The sequence below is a fragment of the Somniosus microcephalus genome, chromosome 22 (assembly GCF_052327205.1).
Source record: "Somniosus microcephalus isolate GS21.2 chromosome 22, FLI_Smic_1.0, whole genome shotgun sequence".
NCBI classification, from domain to species: Eukaryota; Metazoa; Chordata; class Chondrichthyes; order Squaliformes; family Somniosidae; genus Somniosus; species Somniosus microcephalus.
The window spans coordinates 54,119,731-54,142,243 of NC_141008.1; the positions used below are offsets into that span (position 1 = coordinate 54,119,731).

Genomic DNA, 22,513 nt, shown 5'->3' on the forward strand with positions numbered 1-22,513 from the left:
TTGTTATTTCAGTGATTTCAATCTGGGTTGCTGCTGGTAGGATTTGTGTAAGGTGAACACGCATGAATTTCCATGCACGAGTCCAAGAATAAAGAGATCAGGTGATTCAGTTAGCAGCAAGAGGCCATGTGCCCTTCCCTGTGGACAGTCCAGAGGGAGCCATTGCTCCAATTCCTTGTGGACAGTCCAGAGGGAGCTATTGCCCCAATTCCCTGTGGACATTCCAGAGGGAGCCATTGCCCAAATGCCCTGTGGACAGTCCAGAGGGAGCCATTGCCCCAAATTCCCTGCGGACATTCCAGAGGGAGCCATTGCCCAAATTCCCTGTGGACAGTCCAGAGGGAGCCATTGCCCCAATTCCTTGTGGACAATCCAGAGGGAGCCATTGCCCCAAATTCCCTGTGGACAGTCCAGAGGGAGCCATTGCCCCAATTTCCTGTGGACAATCCAGAGGGAGCCATTGCCCCAAATTCCCTGTGGACAGTCCAGAGGGAGCCATTGCCCAAATTCCTTGTGGACAGTCCAGAGGGAGCCATTGCCCCAAATTCCCTGTGGACAGTCCAGAGGGAGCCATTGCCCCAATTCCCTGTGGACAATCCAGAGGGAGCCATTGCCCCAAATTCCCTGTGGACAGTCCAGAGGGAGCCATTGCCCAAATTCCTTGTGGACAGTCCAGAGGGAGCCATTGCCCCAAATTCCCTGTGGACAGTCCAGAGGGAGCCATTGCCCCAAATTCCCCGTGGACAGTCCAGAGGGAGCCATTGCCCCAATTCCTTGTGGACAGTCCAGAGGGAGCCATTGCCCAAATTCCCTGTGGACAGTCCAGAGGGAGCCATTGCTCCAATTCCTTGTGGACAGTCCAGAGGGAGCTATTGCCCCAATTCCCTGTGGACATTCCAGAGGGAGCCATTGCCCAAATGCCCTGTGGACAGTCCAGAGGGAGCCATTGCCCCAAATTCCCTGCGGACATTCCAGAGGGAGCCATTGCCCAAATTCCCTGTGGACAGTCCAGAGGGAGCCATTGCCCCAATTCCTTGTGGACAATCCAGAGGGAGCCATTGCCCCAAATTCCCTGTGGACAGTCCAGAGGGAGCCATTGCCCCAATTTCCTGTGGACAATCCAGAGGGAGCCATTGCCCCAAATTCCCTGTGGACAGTCCAGAGGGAGCCATTGCCCAAATTCCTTGTGGACAGTCCAGAGGGAGCCATTGCCCCAAATTCCCTGTGGACAGTCCAGAGGGAGCCATTGCCCCAATTCCCTGTGGACAATCCAGAGGGAGCCATTGCCCCAAATTCCCTGTGGACAGTCCAGAGGGAGCCATTGCCCAAATTCCTTGTGGACAGTCCAGAGGGAGCCATTGCCCCAAATTCCCTGTGGACAGTCCAGAGGGAGCCATTGCCCCAAATTCCCCGTGGACAGTCCAGAGGGAGCCATTGCCCCAATTCCTTGTGGACAGTCCAGAGGGAGCCATTGCCCAAATTCCCTGTGGACAGTCCAGAGGGAGCCATTGCCCAAATTCCCTGTGGACAGTCCAGAGGGAGCCATTGCCCAAATTCCCTGTGGACAATCCAGAGGGAGCCATTGCCCAAATTCCCTGTGGACAGTCCAGAGGGAGCCATTGCCCCAAATTCCCTGTGGACAGTCCAGAGGGAGCCATTGCCCAAATTCCCTGTGGACAGTCCAGAGGGAGCCATTGCCCAAATTCCCTGTGGACAGTCCAGAGGGAGCCATTGCCCAAATTCCCTGTGGACAGTCCAGAGGGAGCCATTGCCCAAATTCCCTGTTATCAGTTCAGAGGGAGCCGTTGCCCCAGTGGACATGTTGAAGGGCCTTTGGCACCTGTCAATCAAGCCTCGAGTTAACATAAGGGCCGGAAATGAAGCACAGGCCCGGGAACGTCCTCCACAAGGGCCATGTCTTTCAAAACAACAGATCATTGCCTGGATTAAGTCACATGAATATCTTTTCCCTCTCCACCCACACAATGCAACAACGTGTTAAAGCAGGTTTGTGAATGGATGGGCTCAAGTGAAAGGGATTTTAAGGGCTTTTAAAATAATAATATGGGGGAGGGATTAGTTCGTAGGCGGCGGATGGGCACGGACGGAGTGCGCCGCGTGCAGCGTGTAAACAAACCTGGCGGAGTGATACGGGCAGTGCGAAGGCAGCGTGCAGGAGGAGGCGGAGGAGTACCAAGAGAGAGAAAAAAAACCAAACCGTTATATCGACCCGCCACCCCGGTGTCGGTGACAAGCGCCGCCCTCGGTATCGAGTCGGAGACCCTCACATTTCCCCCAACGGTGAGAGAACCCAGCGGAGAAAGCGGCCGCCAAGCGCTCTGAGCGGGGAGGGAAAGGGCGCACTCTTTGGCGGAGGTGGAAGGAGACTGTGACGCGGGGGGCGGGCGGGCGTGCCGCGGCCCTATATAAAGCGCGGTGCGGCGGCTGGCTTGTTATAGCCGGTCAGTCGGCGTTGGAGGGAGGAGCTTGAGGCAGCGGGTTAAAGTTAAAACCGCTGCCATGACAAAAGAAACAATAAATAAAATAACTGTATAAGTCTCAGTAACAACAACAACAATCAAAAAAAGAACCTCCAATCTTTGGGAAGTTTTAATCTTGTTTCCAATATATATAATATATATTTAATACTAAGTATGCGCAGAATTCAAGCACCAGTGGAATGGGATTATGGTGGGAGAGCTGCTGCTTCTTCTTCAGAGCTGCTGGCGGTCACTGGGAAAGTCGGGCTTTGCTGCGTGAGTTATTTTGCGAGGGAGGAAGCCACGCTGCCCGCGGCGCCCTCCGCTTCTTCGGCCACCGCTCCCGCCGCCTCCTCTTTCTCCTCTTAGCCCCTCGGCAGTGCTGGCGATGGAGGCCGTGGGCGATTTCGAATACAACAGGAAAGATCTGATCGGACACGGAGCCTTCGCGGTGGTCTTTAAAGGCCGCCACAGGAAGGTGATGAGGGAGGGGACTCGCTTGATTTTATTATTTATAAATAAAAGCATATATATGGGTGTGTTTTTTTATGACAAGCTGCCATCAGCGCTGTATGGTGTTTGGATTATCGCTTGTATTTTGCGTGCAAACTTATGGGAGCTTTTTGCAAATGTTTCCCAGACATATGGCAATATAGTTTTCATATACAAGTTTATAGAAAGTTATAATCGTTTGTGTGTGTATGCTTGTGCGTGTGTGTATGTTTGTGTGTATGTGATTGTGTGTGTGTATGTATGTTTGTGTGTGTATGTTTATGTATGTTTGTGTATGTGTGTATGTGTATGTATGTATGTTTATGTATGTATGTTTATGTATGTGTGTATGTTTGTGTGTATGTTTGTGTGTATGTTTGTGTGTATGTTTGTGTGTGTATGTTTGTGTGTGTATGTTTGTGTGTGTATGTTTGTGTGTGTATGTTTGTGTGTGTATGTTTGTGTTTGTGTGTGTGTGTTTGTGTGTGTGTGTTTATGTGTGTGTTTATGTGTGTGTGTTTGTGTGTATGTTTATGTGTGTGTGTTTGTGTGTGTGTGTTTGTGTGTGTATGTTTATGTGTGTGTGTATGTTTGTGTGTATGTTTGTGTGTGTATGTTTGTGTGTGTATGTTTGTGTGTGTATGTTTGTGTGTGTATGTTTGTGTGTATGTTTGTGTGTGTATGTTTGTGTGTGTATGTTTGTGTGTGTGTGTGTTTGTGTGTGTGTGTTTGTGTGTGTGTGTGTGTGTTTGTGTGTGTGTGTTTGTGTGTGTGTGTTTATGTGTGTGTGTTTATGTGTGTGTGTTTATGTGTGTGTTTGTGTGTATGTATGTGTGTATGTTTATGTGTGTATGTTTGTGGTGTGTGTATGTATGTTTGTATGTGTGTTTGTGTGTGTGTGTGGGTATGTTGTATGTAATGTGTGGTTTGTAGTGTGCGCGTGTTTGTAGTGTGCGCGTGTTTGTAGTGTGCGCGTGTTTGTAGTGCGCGTGTTTGTAGTGCGCGTGTTTGTAGTGCGCGTGTTTGTAGTGTGCGCGTGTTTGTAGTGTGCGCGTGTTTGTAGTGCGCGTGTTTGTAGTGCGCGTGTTTGTAGTGTGTGCGCGTGTTTGTAATGTGCGCGTGTTTGTAATGTGTGTGTGCGTGGTGCAGGTAATGTGAGAGTGCGTGGTGCAGGTAATGAGAGTGCGTGTTGCATGTAATGTGAGAGTGCGTGTTGCATGTAATGTGAGTGCGTGTTGCATGTAATGTGTGTGAGTGTGTGTTGCATGTAATGTGAGTGCGTGTTGCATGTAATGTGTGCGTGTTGCATGTATGTAGTATGTATGTAATGTGTGGAGCGTGTATGTAATGCGTGGAGCGTGTATGTATGTAATGTGTGGAGCGTGTGTAATGTGTGGAGCGTATGTATGTAATGTGTGGAGCGTGTATGCGTATGTTATGCATATGTATGGTGGGTGTGGTGTGTATGTATGTAATGTATAGTATGTATGTAGTATGTAATGTATACATGTATGTATGTAATGTGGTATGTATGTAATGTACGTATATGTAATTAATGTGTGTGTAAATGTATGACGCGTGTGTATATATTATGTACATATATATATATATTGTGTGTATATTTATGAGAGAGCATTGCTATAGATTGCATGTATCTTATAGTCACTCATGATTTCTGCAGGAGTTGTGACACTTTTTGCTCTGTTTATTGCTATTGTCTATATTTTTCACTGCCATGGTCTTGTGTTTTGGGAATTTTCTGATACCTATATCCGTAGCTCTGTCTCAAGTGGTGCAATGCATCTAATGCATAATAGATGACCATTTGCCAACATGGGCTTGACAGAACACCTTTCTCTTCTCCCTCCCCCCTCTTTTCCCCCCCCCCCCCCCACCCCCTAAAAAGAACAAAAGTTTCCTCTCGGTGCCTGACAATGCATTATTTTTCTTCATGATCGTCTCACGTTGTTCTTGTTTTAAAATTGCAGCCAAGAACGAGAATCCCAAAGGGTGTGTTGCCTACCTGGTGCCAGGATAAGGGATATCTCATGGCGGCGGGAGGAGGGAAATCCAGTTGTCGTGGTCCATGTTGGAACAAACGACATCGGTGGGAAAAGGGAGGACGTCCTGCTGAAAGAGTATCAGGAGCTAGGCTCTAAATTAAAAAGCAGCACCTCGAGGGTAATAATCCCTGGATTATTGGCCGAGCCACGTGCAAATTGGCATAGAAGCAGACAGATCAGGAGAATGGCTAAAGGGCTGGTGTGGGAAAGAGGGGTTCCCATTAATGGGACACTGGCACCAGTTCTGGGACAGGAAGGAGCTGTACCGATGGGATGGGCTCCACCTGAACGGGATGGGACCCATGTCCTAGCGGAAAGGGTAAATAGGGAGGTGGCAAAAACTTTAAATTAGTAAGATGGGGGAGGGATCTACAAGAAAAGTAACCAGCCTAATTATAAACAAAACAGGAAAAGAGAGCATAGGAAAGAATAAAGTAAGGGAGGACATTGATGGCGAGGGAATAAATAGAGTTATAGAACAGGAGTCTAAAAAGATGGTTAAACATAAAGTGAGAGGAAATCCTATTAAAAATGAGTTAAACTGTCTGTACAGCAATGCACACAGCGTCCGTAATAAAACGGGAGTTGGAGGCAATTATGCGTTGCAGACATAAGTATGACAAAAACCAGGGTAATAGATTGGATTTTATGGGGCAGAGAATAGAACTTGGGAAAATAAAATGGGCAACAATATTGGCAAACAACGATGTAGAACAGCAATGGGAAACATTTAAAACAGTGTTCAACAGAGTGCAGGAATATATTCTGCTAAAAGGAAAGAACAAACTAAACACTAATGAGACTCCAATAAAGCCATAAGGGAACAATTGAGGGTAAGGAAAGAGGCATACATTAAGTACATAGACAGCAGGGGAGTGCATGATAAGGGAGAATACAAAGAGATTAGGAAAGAAGTAAAAAAAAAATAGAATTAGGAAAGCAAAGAGAAACTATGAAATTAAATTATCAAGGAACATAAAACAAAATAGTAAAATATTTTATAGGCACATCAATAAAAAAAAGGAAGGTTGGGATGGGAATAGGGTCATTAACGGATAGACAGGATAATACCACAGGTAACGATAGAGGGGTGGCAGAAATATTAAAGAATTATTTTGCTTCAGTATTTACCAGGGAGATAGAACAGGCAGACATGACATTGGATGATGAGATTAGTAATGAGATAAGTGCATTTAAAATAAAAAGTGGACAGATTAAATAAACTAATCAAACTCAAAGAGGATAAAACCCCTGGTCTGGATGGATTTCATCCACACATATTAAAAGAATCTAGGGAAGAGATAGCAGAGGCATTACTACACATATTTAGTAATTTGTTGGAAAAAGACGGGAGGAGGCTTGTGTGGAGCATAAACACCGCATGGACTGGTTGGGCCGAATGGCCTGTTACTGTGCCGTATATCCTGTGTAATCAACAACAACTTGTATTTATATAGCGCCTTTAATGTAGTAAAACGTCCGAAGGTGCTGCACAGGAGTATTTTAAGACAAAAAATTTGACCTATGTATTTCATGGTTAAATGAAAGACTCTTGACATTGGTAGCTAGCGATCAATTGGGTTATAGCTAGATGCAGTGTACATTTCATAAGATGAAAAACACGTGATCTCTTTATCATTGTGATAGATTGCAATGTACACATAGTGAACTTGCTCACTACTTGGCTGCCTTTCCAGGAGTCAGTGTTTGCATGTTGTCATGTATTTGGGCATGTGACAAGAACTCTGAATGTTCGACCCTGCAGAGGTTGTCACATACTTTGTTGCTCCCTTTAAATACTGTCGGGGAGGTGCTAGCATCTATCCCCATCTGTTGTAAGCTAACTGGTCTCAGCCGCAGCAACATTCGGGTTGTATTGATGAGCCTCAGTGATCCTGGGTCGGGAAGGGGAAATAGGCTAGAGTTCCAGCTCCAGTCAGCCAATTGGTGGCCCCTGGTGAAATCTAGGGTGAGGCAGGATTGGGCTAAGTTGCAGTGCTCCCGCTGTCACTCGCTCTTATGGATCACTTGAAGACACGAGTGAGGTACTGGAGGGTGCCTGGCATTTGTGGAAGCCTACTCCAACAAAGATGGCAAACAAAAATTCTGATAGTGGATTGGCGGTTAGGATCAGATCAGCCATGATCTTATTGAATGGCGGAGCAGGCTCGAGGGGCCGATTGGCCTACTCCTGCTCCTATTTCTTATGTTCCTACGAAGTAGAAATAAATTTAGTGACAGTCAGTAGTTCATGTTGAGCTTTGCTGGTTTGTTGACTTCCTAACGTGTTTTTTTTTGGGGGGGGGGCATCAAATACAAATGATCAGTGAGTTTGTGATTATTGAATTTGTGCTTTTAAAAAAAATTATTTTTACCCTAGACTTCAAGGGTTAAATTACGAGGAGAGATTACACAATCAAGGGTTGTATTCCCTGGAATTTAGAAGGTTAAGGGGTGATCTGATCAAAGTTTTCAGGATATTAAGGTAAACAGATAGTTTCTATCTAGCTTATTTCTGCTAGTTGGTGAGTCTCGGACTAGGGGACAGACATGGTCTAAAAATTAGAGCCAGACCTTTCAGTAGTGAAATTAGGAAACACTTCTACATACAAAGGGTGGTAGAAATTTGGAACACTCTTCCGCAAACTGCAATTGATGCTAGATCAATTGTTAATTTTAAATCTGAGATTGATAGATGTTTGTTAACCAAAGGTATTAAGGGACATGGGGCAAAAGCGGATAAATGGAGTTAGGTCACAGATCAGCCATGATCTCATTGAACAATTTTGAGGGGCTAAATGGCCCCCTCGTGTTCCTATGTTCCTCATTAAGTTAGTGTCTCAGTTTCTCCTGAGGGTAGCAACTTACGCTGGGATGTAGTTGCACTGGTAGCCTCTGGTACCTCAGCCAAATTTTTCATATGTGACCCTCGACAATGAGTAGTGACAGGATGTTTGGTTGTGGAGAGCAGTCACAGTTAAGCCAATTCTGTCCATGTACAAGTTTTGTACTGGGCTCGCTGGACAATAATCAGGAATTTTATTAGTTTATTCTTCTCCCCACATCTCCTCCTTGCCCAGGAATGCAGTGATCAATGGTTGTGACCCCAGTACTGCCCTGTTTTAGATATCTAGGACAGACTAGGGACTGGCCCTGGAATCCTCCTGATCCCTACCTCCACACCAAGCCATGGATTTACCCATTGAGTTATTGGAGATCCCATTTTTCCAATTTTTGATTTGTTCCCACACAAGTGTCCATTTCGAGACAAAAAGACCAATAGGCAGAGCTCCATTAATGCTGCTGCTAACCTGGCCATTAAGAAGCACGGAAGAACAATGCAGGTTGTCTTATCTTTGAATTTCTCTTTGCTTATGCAGGGCCAGATCAGGGAATTGCAGGATCTGTACTAGTGTAATTGGTGTACAAATGTAATCTGTCACTTAGCTATGCCCAGATTCATTTTGATTTTAAAGAGGCTCAGTATAAAGTTTTCAACAGAGTAATGATATGGACTGAAATGATTACAGAATTTAAGGAAAAGCAACATTATTTGGACAGCTCTGAAAATTTGAGATACTTAGTTTTGTTGGATGTAAGGAGTGATATACAGTGTGTTGGTGCACCAATGTGAAACAATACAATAGTGGGCTTTGCTCGTATTGAAATCTGTCACGTCGTAGTGGAAAGATGCTAAACAGAAGGCAGTTGTCTCTTATCACATCCTCAGGATGTCCAAAGCCCATCACATTTCTGGAGTGCAGCCAATGTATACACAGCAAGATGCCACAAACAGCAAGTCAGATGATTGAACATTTAACCTTGTTTTGCTTGAATGAGGAATGTTGGCCAGGCTATTGGTAGAACTCTGTTCTTATCAATTGATATGGGGTTTGTTTGTGCCCATCTGAATCACCAGATCAAATGGATAGAGCCTATATTTAATATGTTATCCAAAACACAGCACCTCTGGCAATGCAGCACTCCCTCAGTATTGCACTCAAATGTCAGCCTGGCTTATGTATCCAAGTCCTGGAGTGGGGCTTGAGCCCACAACCTTCTAACTGAGAGGTGAGAGTGCTACCAACTGGGCCAAGCTGATGCTTGAGAGTCCTCTGCAGACTCTTGCCATATGATTCCCAGTGCGTTTTCGAATGTCATTGGTAGTGACATGGAAGAAGATTGTCCACCCATTGTGTGGCCTGGAAGGACAATAAAGGGATTGACTTCCTTGCAAATAAAAGTGAGGAATCCCATTTGTAAAATGGCTTTCTTTCCTGGATCATCATCTGTCCCCTTTGATCAGCTCAGGAATAATTGAAAACTTGGCTTGAGGCTGTATTCCTGCTGCTGCAGTCCCTGATTTTTGCTCCTTGTGTTGCAGTAGCTGCACAGATAAAATGCTTGCAAGAACTGTTGTAATTTTTTCTTTGTGATCTGTTCCAGTGGAGAAAATCTGACACAGAAATAATTGGTCTTGGTTTAGCCATAGTTTGTTAATCGAAGGGTTCTGGTTATTTTGGATCAATAGTCAGTAATGCTGATTGTCATGTCACCATGATTTTCTTGACTCTTGTGTAACCACTGGCACTCCACTCAATTTGCCTGCATAATGACTTTTTACTCCTAAAATGTTATTCTTTGGAACTAAATGCGCTCAAACAAAATTAAAGGACCTGGTGGGATTGAGATTTGAAATGGCAAGGACAGATTTGCTTATCTGTCAACTGTCAATATTGCAATTCAATTGCACGATCAATTTGGTGGGGAAAAAATGACATTGAAGTCTTCATTACAGTCACTGCAATATATCAAGTAATTCTCCCCTTGTGTACATGCAAGCTATGCAAGCATAATTACTTTTCCAAAGTAGACTTGTTCTAAAGATGCTAATTTTCTAAGGGAATGATTTCAGTAATGCACAGTTTGTCTTGTGATGCACCTCACCATTCAATCTCGGGTTGCTGTAGTCTCAGCATGTAGGAAGGAAATGAGCTGTTTCAGTACACAAACTGTGTGTTATTGATAACAGTCTTTATTGGAAAGAATTAAAGTCACTGAGCCCAACACTCCTGAAGTGGGGAGGGCTCAACAGCAGTGCAATTGGGGCAGATGAGGCAGAATTTGGAACAGGACCCACTTCTGCAAGGTTGTGCCAGAAGCGTGGGTCGGTGCTTCTTGCATCTTTAAGAATGGTCAGCTTACTTTGTTCTGGTAACAGTGGACACCCACTTTTTCATGAGTTCTGTGAACTGTCACTGGATTTGCTGTAACCAGTGGTTTAGAAAAAAACTAAACTTGGAGCGACTGTCACTGGGAGGTCAGTCTGGCATTGCTGTATCCTGCTGTGTAATGTTCAATATTTACCATCCACAGTAGGCTGATTCCCAATAATGACTTGCCACAAGTTTTGTTGTGCTAAATAATGGTAATCTATTTCATTTCACCAGCTAGTAAACTAGTAAAACTGCTTTTACAGCAGTGAACAGATTAATCGTTACAGATGAGATCTGGGATAAGCAGAACGTACTGAATGATATCATCTGCATTTGTAATACAGTTCAAGTGCAGCTCTATAGCATGATCAATCAATAACATTGAGAGCATAAGAAAAGTCAGTAACAAAATAAAAGCCATTTAGCCTATTGAAACTTATCCTTCTAGTAGCCAAACTCTGATTGGGGTATCATCTGCATTTAAAAAGTCCCTTTTTTTTGTCTCGGATATCCAGCACAAAAAATGTCTGGCCTATAATGTAGGTGCTGTGCCAAAGTGTTAAGGCACTCTGTGTTTCCATCAGCCGCATAGTGAGGTAGTCACCTCCATCTATCGGGGCAGCGCTTCCCCACGCCAAGAGAAGAAATCAAAGATGAGCCAGCTGAGGCTGCCGTGCGCATCTCCCCAATGGCTGGTAGAAAGTGTGAGCGAGAGATTCACACGAAGAATAGAACACAAATAGGCAGAGAGGGAGACAAAGTAGTAGTGTAGAAGATGAGCAAAGTGGCAATTATATCGAGGCTCTTTTAAAATAGTTGTTTTTGTATGAGCAATGCCATGGTAGGTTAACGAGTACATAAAGTACCAGTGCAGGGAATCAGAAGTTTCTTAATTCACAGTATTCCATGACATAAAGGTATAACTAGTTCATTTTCTTTTTAATGCAATTATTGGAGCGTTGATTATATTTTTCAGGGAATAAAATATCATTCTGCAACATCCCTATTTCTTTCTCAAATTACTGTGATCCTTTAAGGGCTGGAAAATCCACTTGTCTTGTTTCTATTCTGTTATTTTCTTTTTTTAAATCTGTCATTTTTTCCACTTTGTATTCCAGCTCATGCTGACTGAACTCTGGCTGTTTGCACGGATAGGCTATGCTTAACATCTGTGACTCCTAATGATGCCACTCCTTCCACTTACTTCTAACCATATGATTTCATTTGTTAAATTCTCCTCCACCCCTGTACTGTGTCTTGGTTTTGTTTGTCAGCCCATATTTTGCTGCCGTTTGTTGCCATACTTTCCAGCACGGCCATTAGTGGTGTTCCCCAATCGACTAATACGAGCTGTGCTTCTGAGGGATGAAACTGGTCCCGTCAGTTAGGCACAGTAATTATTCAACAACCTGGTTAAAAGCTGGAGGAAGTGACACAATTAAGAACATTTGAATATAAGCAGGACTAGAATGTGAACCCTCAAGGTTGGGAGTTCCACACTCTGCACCTCTTTGGTATTTTTTCCAAGTGGCCATTGTTCATGTGTGAGCTGTGACGGTGAGTGTCACTAGGCTTCTTGATTCAAGCCGATTCTGTCAAATGCACTTGCAGCGAGTTTGGTGTATGTCGGGCAAGCAGTCTGACAATTTAGACATCGTGGAGGGGTCGAGAGAAGAAGTAGTGAGGTAGAGCTGCGTGTTCACAGAATCACAGAAACACCACAGTGCAGATAGAGGCCATTTCGGCCCATCGAGCCTGCACCGACACATATCCCACCCGATCCCCGTAACCCCTACACCAACACATACCCCACCCTATCCCCGTAACCCCACGTATTTAATCCCCTAACACTAAGGGTCAATTTATCATAGCCAATCAACCTAATGTGGAAGCTCCTTAAAACTTACCTCTTTGACCAAGCTTTTTGTCACCTGCCCTAATTTATCCTTGTGTGGATCGGTGTCAATTTTTTTGTCTTAACACACTCTTGTGAAGCGCCTTGGGACGTTTTACTACGTTAAAGGCGTTATATAAATACAAGTTATATAGCACTTTTCATAACCTCAGAACATCCCAAAGCGCTTTACAGTCAATTAAGTACTTTTGAAGTGTAGTCACTGTTGTAATGTAGGAAACATAGCAGGTCTAGCAGCATCTGTGGAGCGAACAGATGAACGAACATTTTGGATGTAAACCCTTTGTTAAAACTATTTTGAGGAAGGATCAGAAAAATGAACTCCTCTGTTCTCTCCACAGATGCTGTCTGACCTGCTATGTGTTTCTAATATCTATTTTTATTCCATGTCCTATAGCGTTTTGGGGTATTAATACGCCTAATAATATGCTCTATTCTGTTCATGTTGTAAATCTGATTGGTTAGGTCAATTTTTCACATTTCTATTGTGTATAAATTCCAAAGCAGGCTGGTGCAAAAAGCGGAACTTTTAAAATAATAGAGATTAGAGTTTGTAAAATCCTCGATGTAATTTGTACCTTTTCCTGGATTAAATGCAGCGTAATTGCCTGTAGGTTATGGTCGTCTTCAGAACATTTCCTGCTATCAGTGTGACATTCTCATTTCTTCATTTACGGTCACTAACGGTAATTTTGAATGACTACTGATGTGTCTTAACAGTTTTTTGTGTTAACCCATGCAAACTGCCACAGGAAAAGTACCTTATCTGATTGGGTTTCAAACTTGACTTTCAGGAAAGAAAGGGCCATGCCAGCCAGTTTCCATTTCCTATACAGCAGTGTTGAATTAAACTCATTCAGGGGGGGATTGGGTTGTGCAGCATATTGACCTCCAGGCACTTAGTGCTAAAAATGGCTCTGTTGGTTGCAAGATTCATTCTTTGGGAGGCTCAACCAGTTACTTCAGAGAGCAGCTATACCTCCCTCTGGCACTAAATCACATTCAATTCAGCAGTAAAGAGAAATCTCAGAAGATTATGGTGTGGGAATGGAGTGGAGATCTCACACTGATGTAGTAAGCGATGATGATCAACTGAGGTTGCATTTGAAGTATTCTAGGGGCAGAGGTTTGTGCCTTTATTTTATTCGGCATCAGTCCAGTCTGATAAACAGCTTTGTTTTGTTCTTGCTGTCTGATTTTTGAACTGCTTGTGGTATGTTCTGCTCTGGGTTCCTCTGAAACATGGAAGGCCACTGTGCATATGTATCTGACAATGAGATTTTTTTTGAGGAAACAAAGTATGTGGAGCCCATTTCTCCCAGCAAAACACTTATTAGCAAGAATCAACTAACTTGAAGGGGATGGATGGGTTTGTACCTGTGTAGGTGGTTTTGAGTGCACAATGTGATTGGTTTCTGAGAGACTGTGCCAGTTCCATTTGTTTACTGGAGTCGCATAGCTCTTTCTGGCTTCACACTACTTATTTCAAATTGCATCGCTGGAAGCAAAACCCATCAGTTGGCTGCTTTGTAGCAGAATGTTTGCTCCATATTCACAGCAACATGAATCTAGTGTGATAATTCTAGTATAGCAAAGGCATAACTCTTGAACCTGTGTTATACCTGACCATGGGGTTGCTTGTAGCTGATGTTAGAGCTGCAAATCCCAGCCACTGGCTCCATCCCTCTCCCTGGCCCCTGTCTGAGGCCGAACCACACCATTCACAACTGTGTGTCCTAATTGACCCTGCGATGAGCTTCCGACCACATATTCGCTTCATCATTAAAAAAAAAATGCCTACTTCCACCTCCATAACATTCCCCCGTCTCCAACCCTGCCTCAGCACATCTGATGCTGAACACCTCATCCATACCTTTGTTACCTCCAGACTTGACTATTCCAGTGCATTCCTGGCCAGCTTCCCACTTTCCACCCACCATAAACCTGAGCTCATCCAAAACTCTGCTGTCTGTGTCCTAACTCGCACTAAGTCCTGTTTACCTAACACCCCTGTGCTCCCGGTCCGACAATGCCTTGATTTAAAAATTCTCATCCTTGTTTTCAAATCTCTCCATGGCCTCGCATCTTCCTATCTTTGTAACCTCCTCCAGGCCTAAAACCCTCCAAGATCCCTGCGGCCCTCCAATTCTGGCCCTTTGCACGTCACTGATTTTAATCACTCAGTGATTAAAATCAGTGACTTCAGCTGCCTGGGCCCTAAGCTCTGGAATTACCTCCCTAAACCTCTCTGTCTCTCGAACTCTCTTGTTTAAGACGCTCCTTAAAATCTACCTCTTTGTCCTAATATCTCCTTATGTGGCTTGATGTCAAATTTTGTTTAATAATGCTCCTGTGAAGCGACTTGGGACATTTTACTACATTAAATGCGCTATATAAATGCAGGTTCTTATTGTTGCAAATGCGGAAAATACAATACTGATTCTCCTTGCGTTGATTAGCGCAAAGCATTCCCAGAAAGAGAAAAAAACTGAGTTCACAATACTTGTCCACTAAAATCAGTTGGTTAAGTAAAGGCGTGGTGATGGTCAGTGAGACTGGCCTGTTAGATCAATGAATTAATTTCAGTGGAAACAGTCATTGTACAGTTGGACCAGTAAACTTTGTACAGGTTGAAAAAAAAAGTTCCTCTTCTCAACGTGTACAAAAATCAGTAGGTTCATTCTTAGTTTTTAATGTGAAGAAGGGCGTCTCTGATATTTTCATTGCATCGTGATTTTGCAGTCTTAATTATATTAAGATTTTCTGTTCCTTGGGAAAGAAAGTTGTACATACTTTGTGTAAAAGTGCATTTATTGCATCACCGTTTTTAACAGGTAATTAGGTATAATCATCAAATTTGCACGCTAGCTATAACCTGAAACTGATACCATAGATACTTATTTAGGGTATCTTTAAACTAGTTACATACATATCAACGCACAAATTTTTAAATTAATTTCTTCTCAAAACATAAAATCAACCGTTGGAAGACATTGAGCAGAGATCAAGCACTTAGTTGCAGGAAGGAAGAGGAGAATAAAAGAAAAACAACTGCCCCAGAGTGTTCCTGTATACCACCTTTCTGTGAGTTAGTTTAGTTGCCACCTCCTCGTGGCTGAGGAATAGTGCACGAAAAACGGAAGAATAAGGCAAAACATAAATAACTTGAAAACGGGAGGAGGGGGGAGAAGAAGAAAACGGTGCGGCATTCTTTAACCCTGGCCACTAGCTGATCTTTCAGTATCAAAAATAACATCTTTTCTCTTAAAAGATGCTGCATTATGTAAAATTTCCATGTTAAGCTGTGTCACCTCTCCATGTTCCTTCACTTTTTTGGGGGAATAAACAAAAATCTGAAATGTGTGTTAGTTTTGGTATTTCGATATTGCAGTCCTGAACGACTCTGCCCTTTCTTTCAGTTAGCCTGCTCAGTGTTGCGTGAATACTGCCAACAGCTCAGGAGTGTGGTTGTTGGCAGGTTTTTGCAGACGTTCAATCAGATCCTGTCACGCACCATTAGTTAATACTGTTTTGGTTGGGGCTAAGCTAGATTCGAATGATTCACCTCATAGCTCAGTGAAGAAAACAAGAAGCAGATTAACGTTGTGTATATATCGGTGTGTTGGAACACTACTGTTGCTGCGCTTTTCCTGCAGCTTTTAAATTTAATCTCTCATCTGCACTTGTAAATCACTTTGTTTATCTTCCCTTAGAAATCAGATTGGGAAGTAGCCGTGAAATGCATAAACAAGAAAAATCTGTCCAAATCGCAAATCCTGCTCGGGAAAGAAATCAAGATATTAAAGGTACGGTGTTTCCTTGTGTTTGACTTGTCAGCAGATAAAATAAAGGTTGTGAAATTGTGTTCAGTGCTTGGATTTTGGTTTTCTCCACTAAAAATAGACACTCAAGTAGCTGTTGTTTGTCTATCCCATGGAACCAAAGCTGTGTAGTGATAGTGCTGTTCGAGTTTGGATTCTGACTCGAGCGGTACAGGCAGACTCCCAGATTCAATTTTCACGAGTCTGGTACTGGATTCAAGTTAGGAACAGGAGCAGGCCATTTAGCCCCACGAGCCTGTTCCGCCATTTAGTGAGATCATGGCTGACCTGCGACCTAACTCCATATACCCGCCTTTGGCCCATATCCCTTAATACCTTTGATAACAAAAATCTATCAATCTCACATTTAAAATTAACAATTGATCTAGCATCAATTGCTGTTTGCAGAATAGTTCCAAACTTCTACCACCCTTTGTGTGTAGAAATGGTTCCTAATTTCACTCCTGAACGGCCTGGCTCTAATTTTTAGACTATGCCCCCTAGTCCTAGAATCCCCAACCAGCGGAAATAGTTTCTCTCTATCTAACCTATCTAGTCCCCTTTAATATCTTGAAAACTTCAATCAAATCACCCCTTAAACGTCTAAATTTCAGAGAATATAACCCTAGTTTGTGTAATCACTCCTTGTAATTTAAGAAGTTGGTTTGTAACAGTGAACCCTGTGGTAAGCTGTATTTTCTAAATGTGCTAGTGACATCTAGTGGTACCATCTTTTATTTATATTGTCATGTTGCCCAATTTCATTCTTTGATTGGACATTACTGGCACTTAGAGGTTGGGTTAGATTTAATTAATACTGATATAGTTTATACCTGCAGTCTGCACGGCTCATATGTTTTGTTTCTTCCTTTCAGTTCCCGACTTGCATTGCTTATGCGATGCACAGAACCCCATTTAAAAAGTTCTTGGGACAATCCTATAGATGCTTTTATAATAACCTGTGTTGCTTTCCAAAGTACTTGTCAAATCACAAATTGTAAACATGGTAGCACGGTGGCATAGTGGTTAGCACTGTTGCCTCACAGCGCCAGGGACCCGGGTTCGAATCTGGCCTCGGGTGACTGTCTGTGTGGAGTTTGCACATTCTCCCCGTGTTTGTGTGGGTTTCCTCCGGGTGCTCTGGTTTCCTCCCACAGTCCAAAGATGTGCGGGTTAGGTTGATTGGCTATGATAAATTGACCCTTAGTGTTAGGGGGATTAAATACGTGGGGTTACGGGGATAGAGTGGGATATGTGTTGGTGTAGGGGTTACGGGGATCGGGTGGGATATGTGTCGGTGCAGGCTCGATGGGCTGAAATGGCCTCTATCTGCACTGTGGGGTTTCTGTGATTTCTGTAAACATGGTAATAAATTTATTACACTGAAAATATGGACCTTTAATATGTGCAAATGCATACTTGGTGTTTAATCTTTGCCACTGTCATTTTCAAAGCAGTGAGTGTTGCTTTGTTGCAGTACTGATGCCCAATGTCTTACTGGTAGCTGTAAGAGATTTTGAGGCTGTATGATTTACACAAATGAAACTGCAGAAGTAGCAGATGAATACTGCTCACCTTGACTGATCAGCTCAGTTTTGTGATCAATATGATGAAAGGAAGTTAGTTTGGACAAGCACATTTAATAGAGACACTAGTGGGTGTAGTCTATAGGCCTCCGAACAGTTGCAACTCTGTTGGACGGAGTATTAATCAGGAAATAGTTGAGGCTTGTAATAAGGGAACAGCTATAATTATGGGGGATTTTAATTATCATATTAACTGGACAAATCAAATTGGGCAGAGCAGCCTTGAGGAAGAGTTCATTGAGTGTATTAGGGATGGGTTTCTTGAGCAGTATGTAACTGAACCGACCAGGGGGCAAGCAACCTTAGATTTGGTCCTGTGTAATGAGACAGGATTAATTAAAAATGTCCTAGTAAAGGATCCCCTTGGAATGAGTGACCATAACATGGTTGAGTTCCATATTCAATTAGAGGGTGAGAAGGTTGGATCTCAAACAAGCGTGCTGAGCTTGAATAAAGGAGACTATGAAGGTATGAGAGCGGAATTAATGAGAGTGGACTGGGAAAATAGATTAAAGGGTAAGACGGTACATGACCAGTGGTGTACATTTAAGGAGTTATTTTACAACTTCCAAAAAAAATATATTCCACTGAGGAAAAAAGGGTGTAAAAGAAAAGATAGCCATCCGTGGCTAAGTAAAGTAATTAAGGATAGTACCCGACTAAAAACAAGGGCATATAAGGTAGCCAAATCTAGTGGGAGGATGGAAGATTGGGAAGTCTTTAAAAGACAGCAAAAAATAACAAAAAGATTGATTAAGAAAGGGAAGATAGATTATGAAAGTAATTAGCAAAAAATATAAAAACAGACAGTAAAAGTTTCTATAGTTATATAAAAAGAAAAAGGGTGGCTAAAGTAAATGTTGGTCCCTTAGAGGATGAGACCGGGAAATTAATGGTGGGAAACATGGAGATGGCAAAAACACTGAACAATTATTTTGTATCAGTCTTTACAGTAGAGGACACTAAGAATATCCCAACACTGGACAAACAGGGGGCTCTAGGGGGGGAGGAACTAAATACAATTAAAATCACTAAGGAAGTGGTACTTGGTAAAATAATGGGACTCAAGGCGGATAAATCCCCTGGACCTGATGGCTTGCATCCCAGGGTCTTGAGGGAAGTAGCGGTAGGGATTGTGGATGCATTGGTAATAATTTTCCAAAACTCACTGGACTCAGCAAAGGTCCCGGCAGATTGGAAAACTGCTAATGTAACACCATTATTTAAAAAGGGTAGTAGGCAGAAGGCTGGAAACTATAGACCTGTTAGCCTAACATCTGTGGTTGGTAAAATGTTAGAGTCCATTATTAAGGAGACAGTAACGGGACATTTGGATAAACACAATTTAATAGGGCAAACTCAGCATGGTTTCATGAAGGGGAAGTCATGTTTAACAAATTTGCTTGAGTTTTTTGAGGAAGTAACATACAGGGTGGATAAAGGGGAACCAGTGGACGTAGTGTATTTAGACTTCCAAAAGGCATTTGACAAGGTGCCACACAAAAGATTATTGCTCAAGATAAAAAATCACGGGATTGGGGGTAATATTCTGGCATGGGTGGAGGATTGGCTCTCTAACAGAAAGCAGAGAGTTGGGATAAATGGTTCGTTCTCAGATTGGCAACCAGTAACTAGTGGTGTTCCGCAGGGGTCAGTGCTGGGTCCCCAACTCTTTACAATCTATATTAACGATTTGGAGGAGGGGACCGAGTGTAACATATCAAAGTTTGCAGATGATACAAAGATGGGACGGAAAGTAGTGAGTGAGGAGGACATAAAAAACCTGCAAAGGGACATAGACAGGCTAAGTAAGTGGGCAGAGATTTGGCAGATGGAATACAATACTGGAAAGTGTGAAGTTATGCACTTTGGCAGGAAAAATCATAGAGCAAGTTATTATCTTAATGGCAAGAAACTGGAAAGTACTGTAGTACAAAGGGATCTGGGGGTCCTGGTGCACGAAACTCAAAAAGTTAGTATGCAGGTGCAGCAAGTGATCAAGAAGGCCAATGGAATGTTGGCTTTTATTGCTAGGGGGTTGGAATATAAAAACAGGGAGGTATTGCTGCAGTTGTACAAGGTATTGGTGAGGCCGCACCTGGAATACTGCATACAGTTTTGGTGTCCATACTTAAGAAAAGACATACTTGCTCTCGAGTCAGTACAAAGAAGGTTCACTCGGTTAATCCCGGGGATGAGGGGGTGGTCATATGAGGAGAGGTTGAGTAGATTGGGACTCTACTCATTGGAGTTCAGAAGAATGAGAGGCGATCTTATTGAAACATATAAGATTGTGAAGGGGCTTGATCGGGTGGATGCGGTGAGGATGTTCCCAATGATGGGTGAAACTAGAACTAGGGGGCATAATCTTAAAATAAGGGGCTGCTCATTCAAAACTGAGATGAGGAGAAACTTCTTCACTCAGAGGGTGGTAGGTTTGTGGAATTTGCTGCCCCAGAAAGCTGTGGAAGCTACATCATTAAATAAATTTAAAACAGAAATAGATAGTTTCCTAGAAGTAAAGGGAATAAAGGGTTACGGGGAGCGGGCAGGAAATTGGACATGAGTCTGGGTTCGGAATGGTCATGGCGCTGTGGGTAGTGGAGCGGGCCCAGGGGCCGTGTAGCCTTGTTCTGCTCCTACTGTGTTCTAATTCTGTTAGATTTCAGGAGATGGTTTTATTCCTGTTCCTGGCTGGGGTGGAGATCGCCTTTACAGAAGGTAAGTACTGTAGAAAATATAGGGACAGAGTGATCTCCTGGAAGAATTTCGATCGCCTAGATGGGTCGGAGAGGAATTTCCCAGATTTTTTTCTCCCAAATTGGCCTTTGGGTCTTTATCTGGTTTTTCGCCTCTCCCGGGAGATCACATGGGTTCGGGTGGATGCAGAGTGATAGAAGATTTGAGGTTAGGATCAGATCAGCCATGATCTTGTTGAATGGTGGAGCAGGCTCGAGGGGCCGATTGGCCTACTCCTGCTCCTATTTCTTATGTTCTTATGTTCTTATATGTAGGTCAGATTCCTGTATTTCCATAGCCACCACCACCTTCACTCGTTGCACTCTTGGTAAAGCATATACAGAGCTGAAGTTAATGGGCATTCAGGAGTAAATATTCTCAAAGTTCAGCCATTTTCACTGTTTTAATATGTTGACTGCCAAGATTATCTATTTAAAAAAACACATGGCTTTCCTTATTTCACAGTTTGTCGTGCATTTTTAACTTGTTGCAGTAAATATAATAAAATAATTACCATTAATCTAGTTATATTTCTCACCCTGACTTTTCTTATTTTTTTAAATCTGTTATGTTGTGTAATATATTTTTCACAGCAAAAAAGCAGCCAATACAATTGAGGATTTTACTGAATTGTGATCTCTTTTATGGCCTTCTTCCCAAAGTAGTGGGATGCAGCACAAGTAATATACACTACCCTCTGATTTTCTTCGAATTAATATGTTGTGTGCCTCTGTGTTAAAGTTTTGGTGGATGGTTTTATTCACGGATGCTTGGAATTTGGCTACTAGAAGCTGTTAGCACCTTATACACAACTTCAGCAGTGTCTGATACATGGTTGAAGAAATGAATAACTTTATTGTGAGAAAAACAAAAAAAAGACTTGAAAGTTTCTACTGTGCCCTGTTACAACAATAGAAGGACTAAGCTATTGGCAATACGTCAGTTTTTTCCTCTACATTATTTCAATTATGATTTTGTGCTTTTCATTTTAGGAGCTTCAACACGAGAACATTGTAGCACTTTATGATGTTCAGGTAAGATGGTTTGTCACTTGCAGTAATAATTAATTAACCTTTCTTTCAAAAAGAACTTCTTATAGCTATCATTTCAAGTCAGAACTAGCTAAATATACAAATTATTTAAAGTGGGTGTACCTAAGAGTTACTTCATTTGTCTCTTATGGACATGGGTTAATTTGATTTTACTACTTGAAGTTTCTGTACTCCACTAAAATAATAAAAGTTTATTATTTAAAGGAAGAGAAACATTTCGTGTTTATTTTTTAGGGATGTGTTTTCTCTAAAATACAGAACCAGTGTTAACAATGTGTACCGTTAATTAGGTTTGTTGCGTCAGTGTTTTACTGCCAGAGCATGAGATCAGGATAATACCAGATGCTTTAGCAGAAGATGTACATGTGAATTCTCTGTCTAATTATATTTTGTCTGATGTGAACTTTGATCACTGACCCAGAGGTTACCTCATTCAGTTCTGGTTATAAAACATTGCTTGTACTTCAGCATTTTTGATGTAAATTACACTACCTATACTATCCTTATTGAAGTGAAACAGAGTGCAGAACTTGTTTTTAAAACTCTTCTAAAGAATTGGACATCAACAACCTGAACACAGCACACTGCATTGTCACAGATGAAGCTGTTTGTTTTGTTGTGACTTACTCCATATTATTTGCTGAAAAAATAACAAACTTTCAATGACGCACGCCATTATTAATCAGCAAATCGGTCAGCAAGTTGCAAGGAAGAGATACCCTGTGAATTGCGTAGCGCCACAAGTTTCTGGATCTCGGCCATAACCTCCCCACGAGTTTCATGAAGTTGCTGCATTTGTAAATTAATTACCAATTAAACTCACCACAGAAAGTTGTCTAGTAATTAATAACGCAAATACCCTTTAACAACATAATTGTTAATGACTGTTAATCAAGCTCTCTGGCCTAGAAAGTGAACAATTAAAAGTATGGAGTCTTCAAGTAGTGAATTGTTGTTGGAGATTTAAAAAATATTAAGTTAAAAGAAAAATTCTTGCATTTAATTTCTCTTTATTTTCCCTCTATTTCTTTCTGTACCTGATTTGACATTGAATTTGCCCATTCTAATTCAATCTCCTTCTCAGTCCTTCCCGCTGTTTATTTCTCAATCCTTAAATCTCATTGGTTAAGGAGATACACTGTTGGTCCT

General features: G+C 42.4%; 1 protein-coding gene across 8 annotated transcripts in view; it reads left to right on the forward strand.

Moving 5' to 3' along the window:
• The first annotated feature begins 2,079 nt into the window (after positions 1–2,079).
• Positions 2,080–22,513, forward strand: part of ulk2 (unc-51 like autophagy activating kinase 2) — a 110,629-nt gene continuing 90,195 nt past the window's right edge. For 4 of the 8 annotated variants that reach the window (XM_085964766.1, XM_085964770.1, XM_085964768.1 and 1 more), the window contains exons 1-3: positions 2,080–2,301; positions 15,880–15,972; positions 21,305–21,346. In XM_085964766.1, the coding sequence (XP_085820892.1) occupies positions 2,095–2,301; positions 15,880–15,972; positions 21,305–21,346 (342 nt within the window). In that variant the 5' untranslated portion in view covers positions 2,080–2,094. Of the gene's footprint in view, positions 2,302–2,439; positions 2,959–15,879; positions 15,973–21,304; positions 21,347–22,513 lie in introns of those variants that run through there. The other 4 variants (XM_085964769.1, XM_085964772.1, XM_085964773.1 and 1 more) reach the window with 2 other exon arrangements.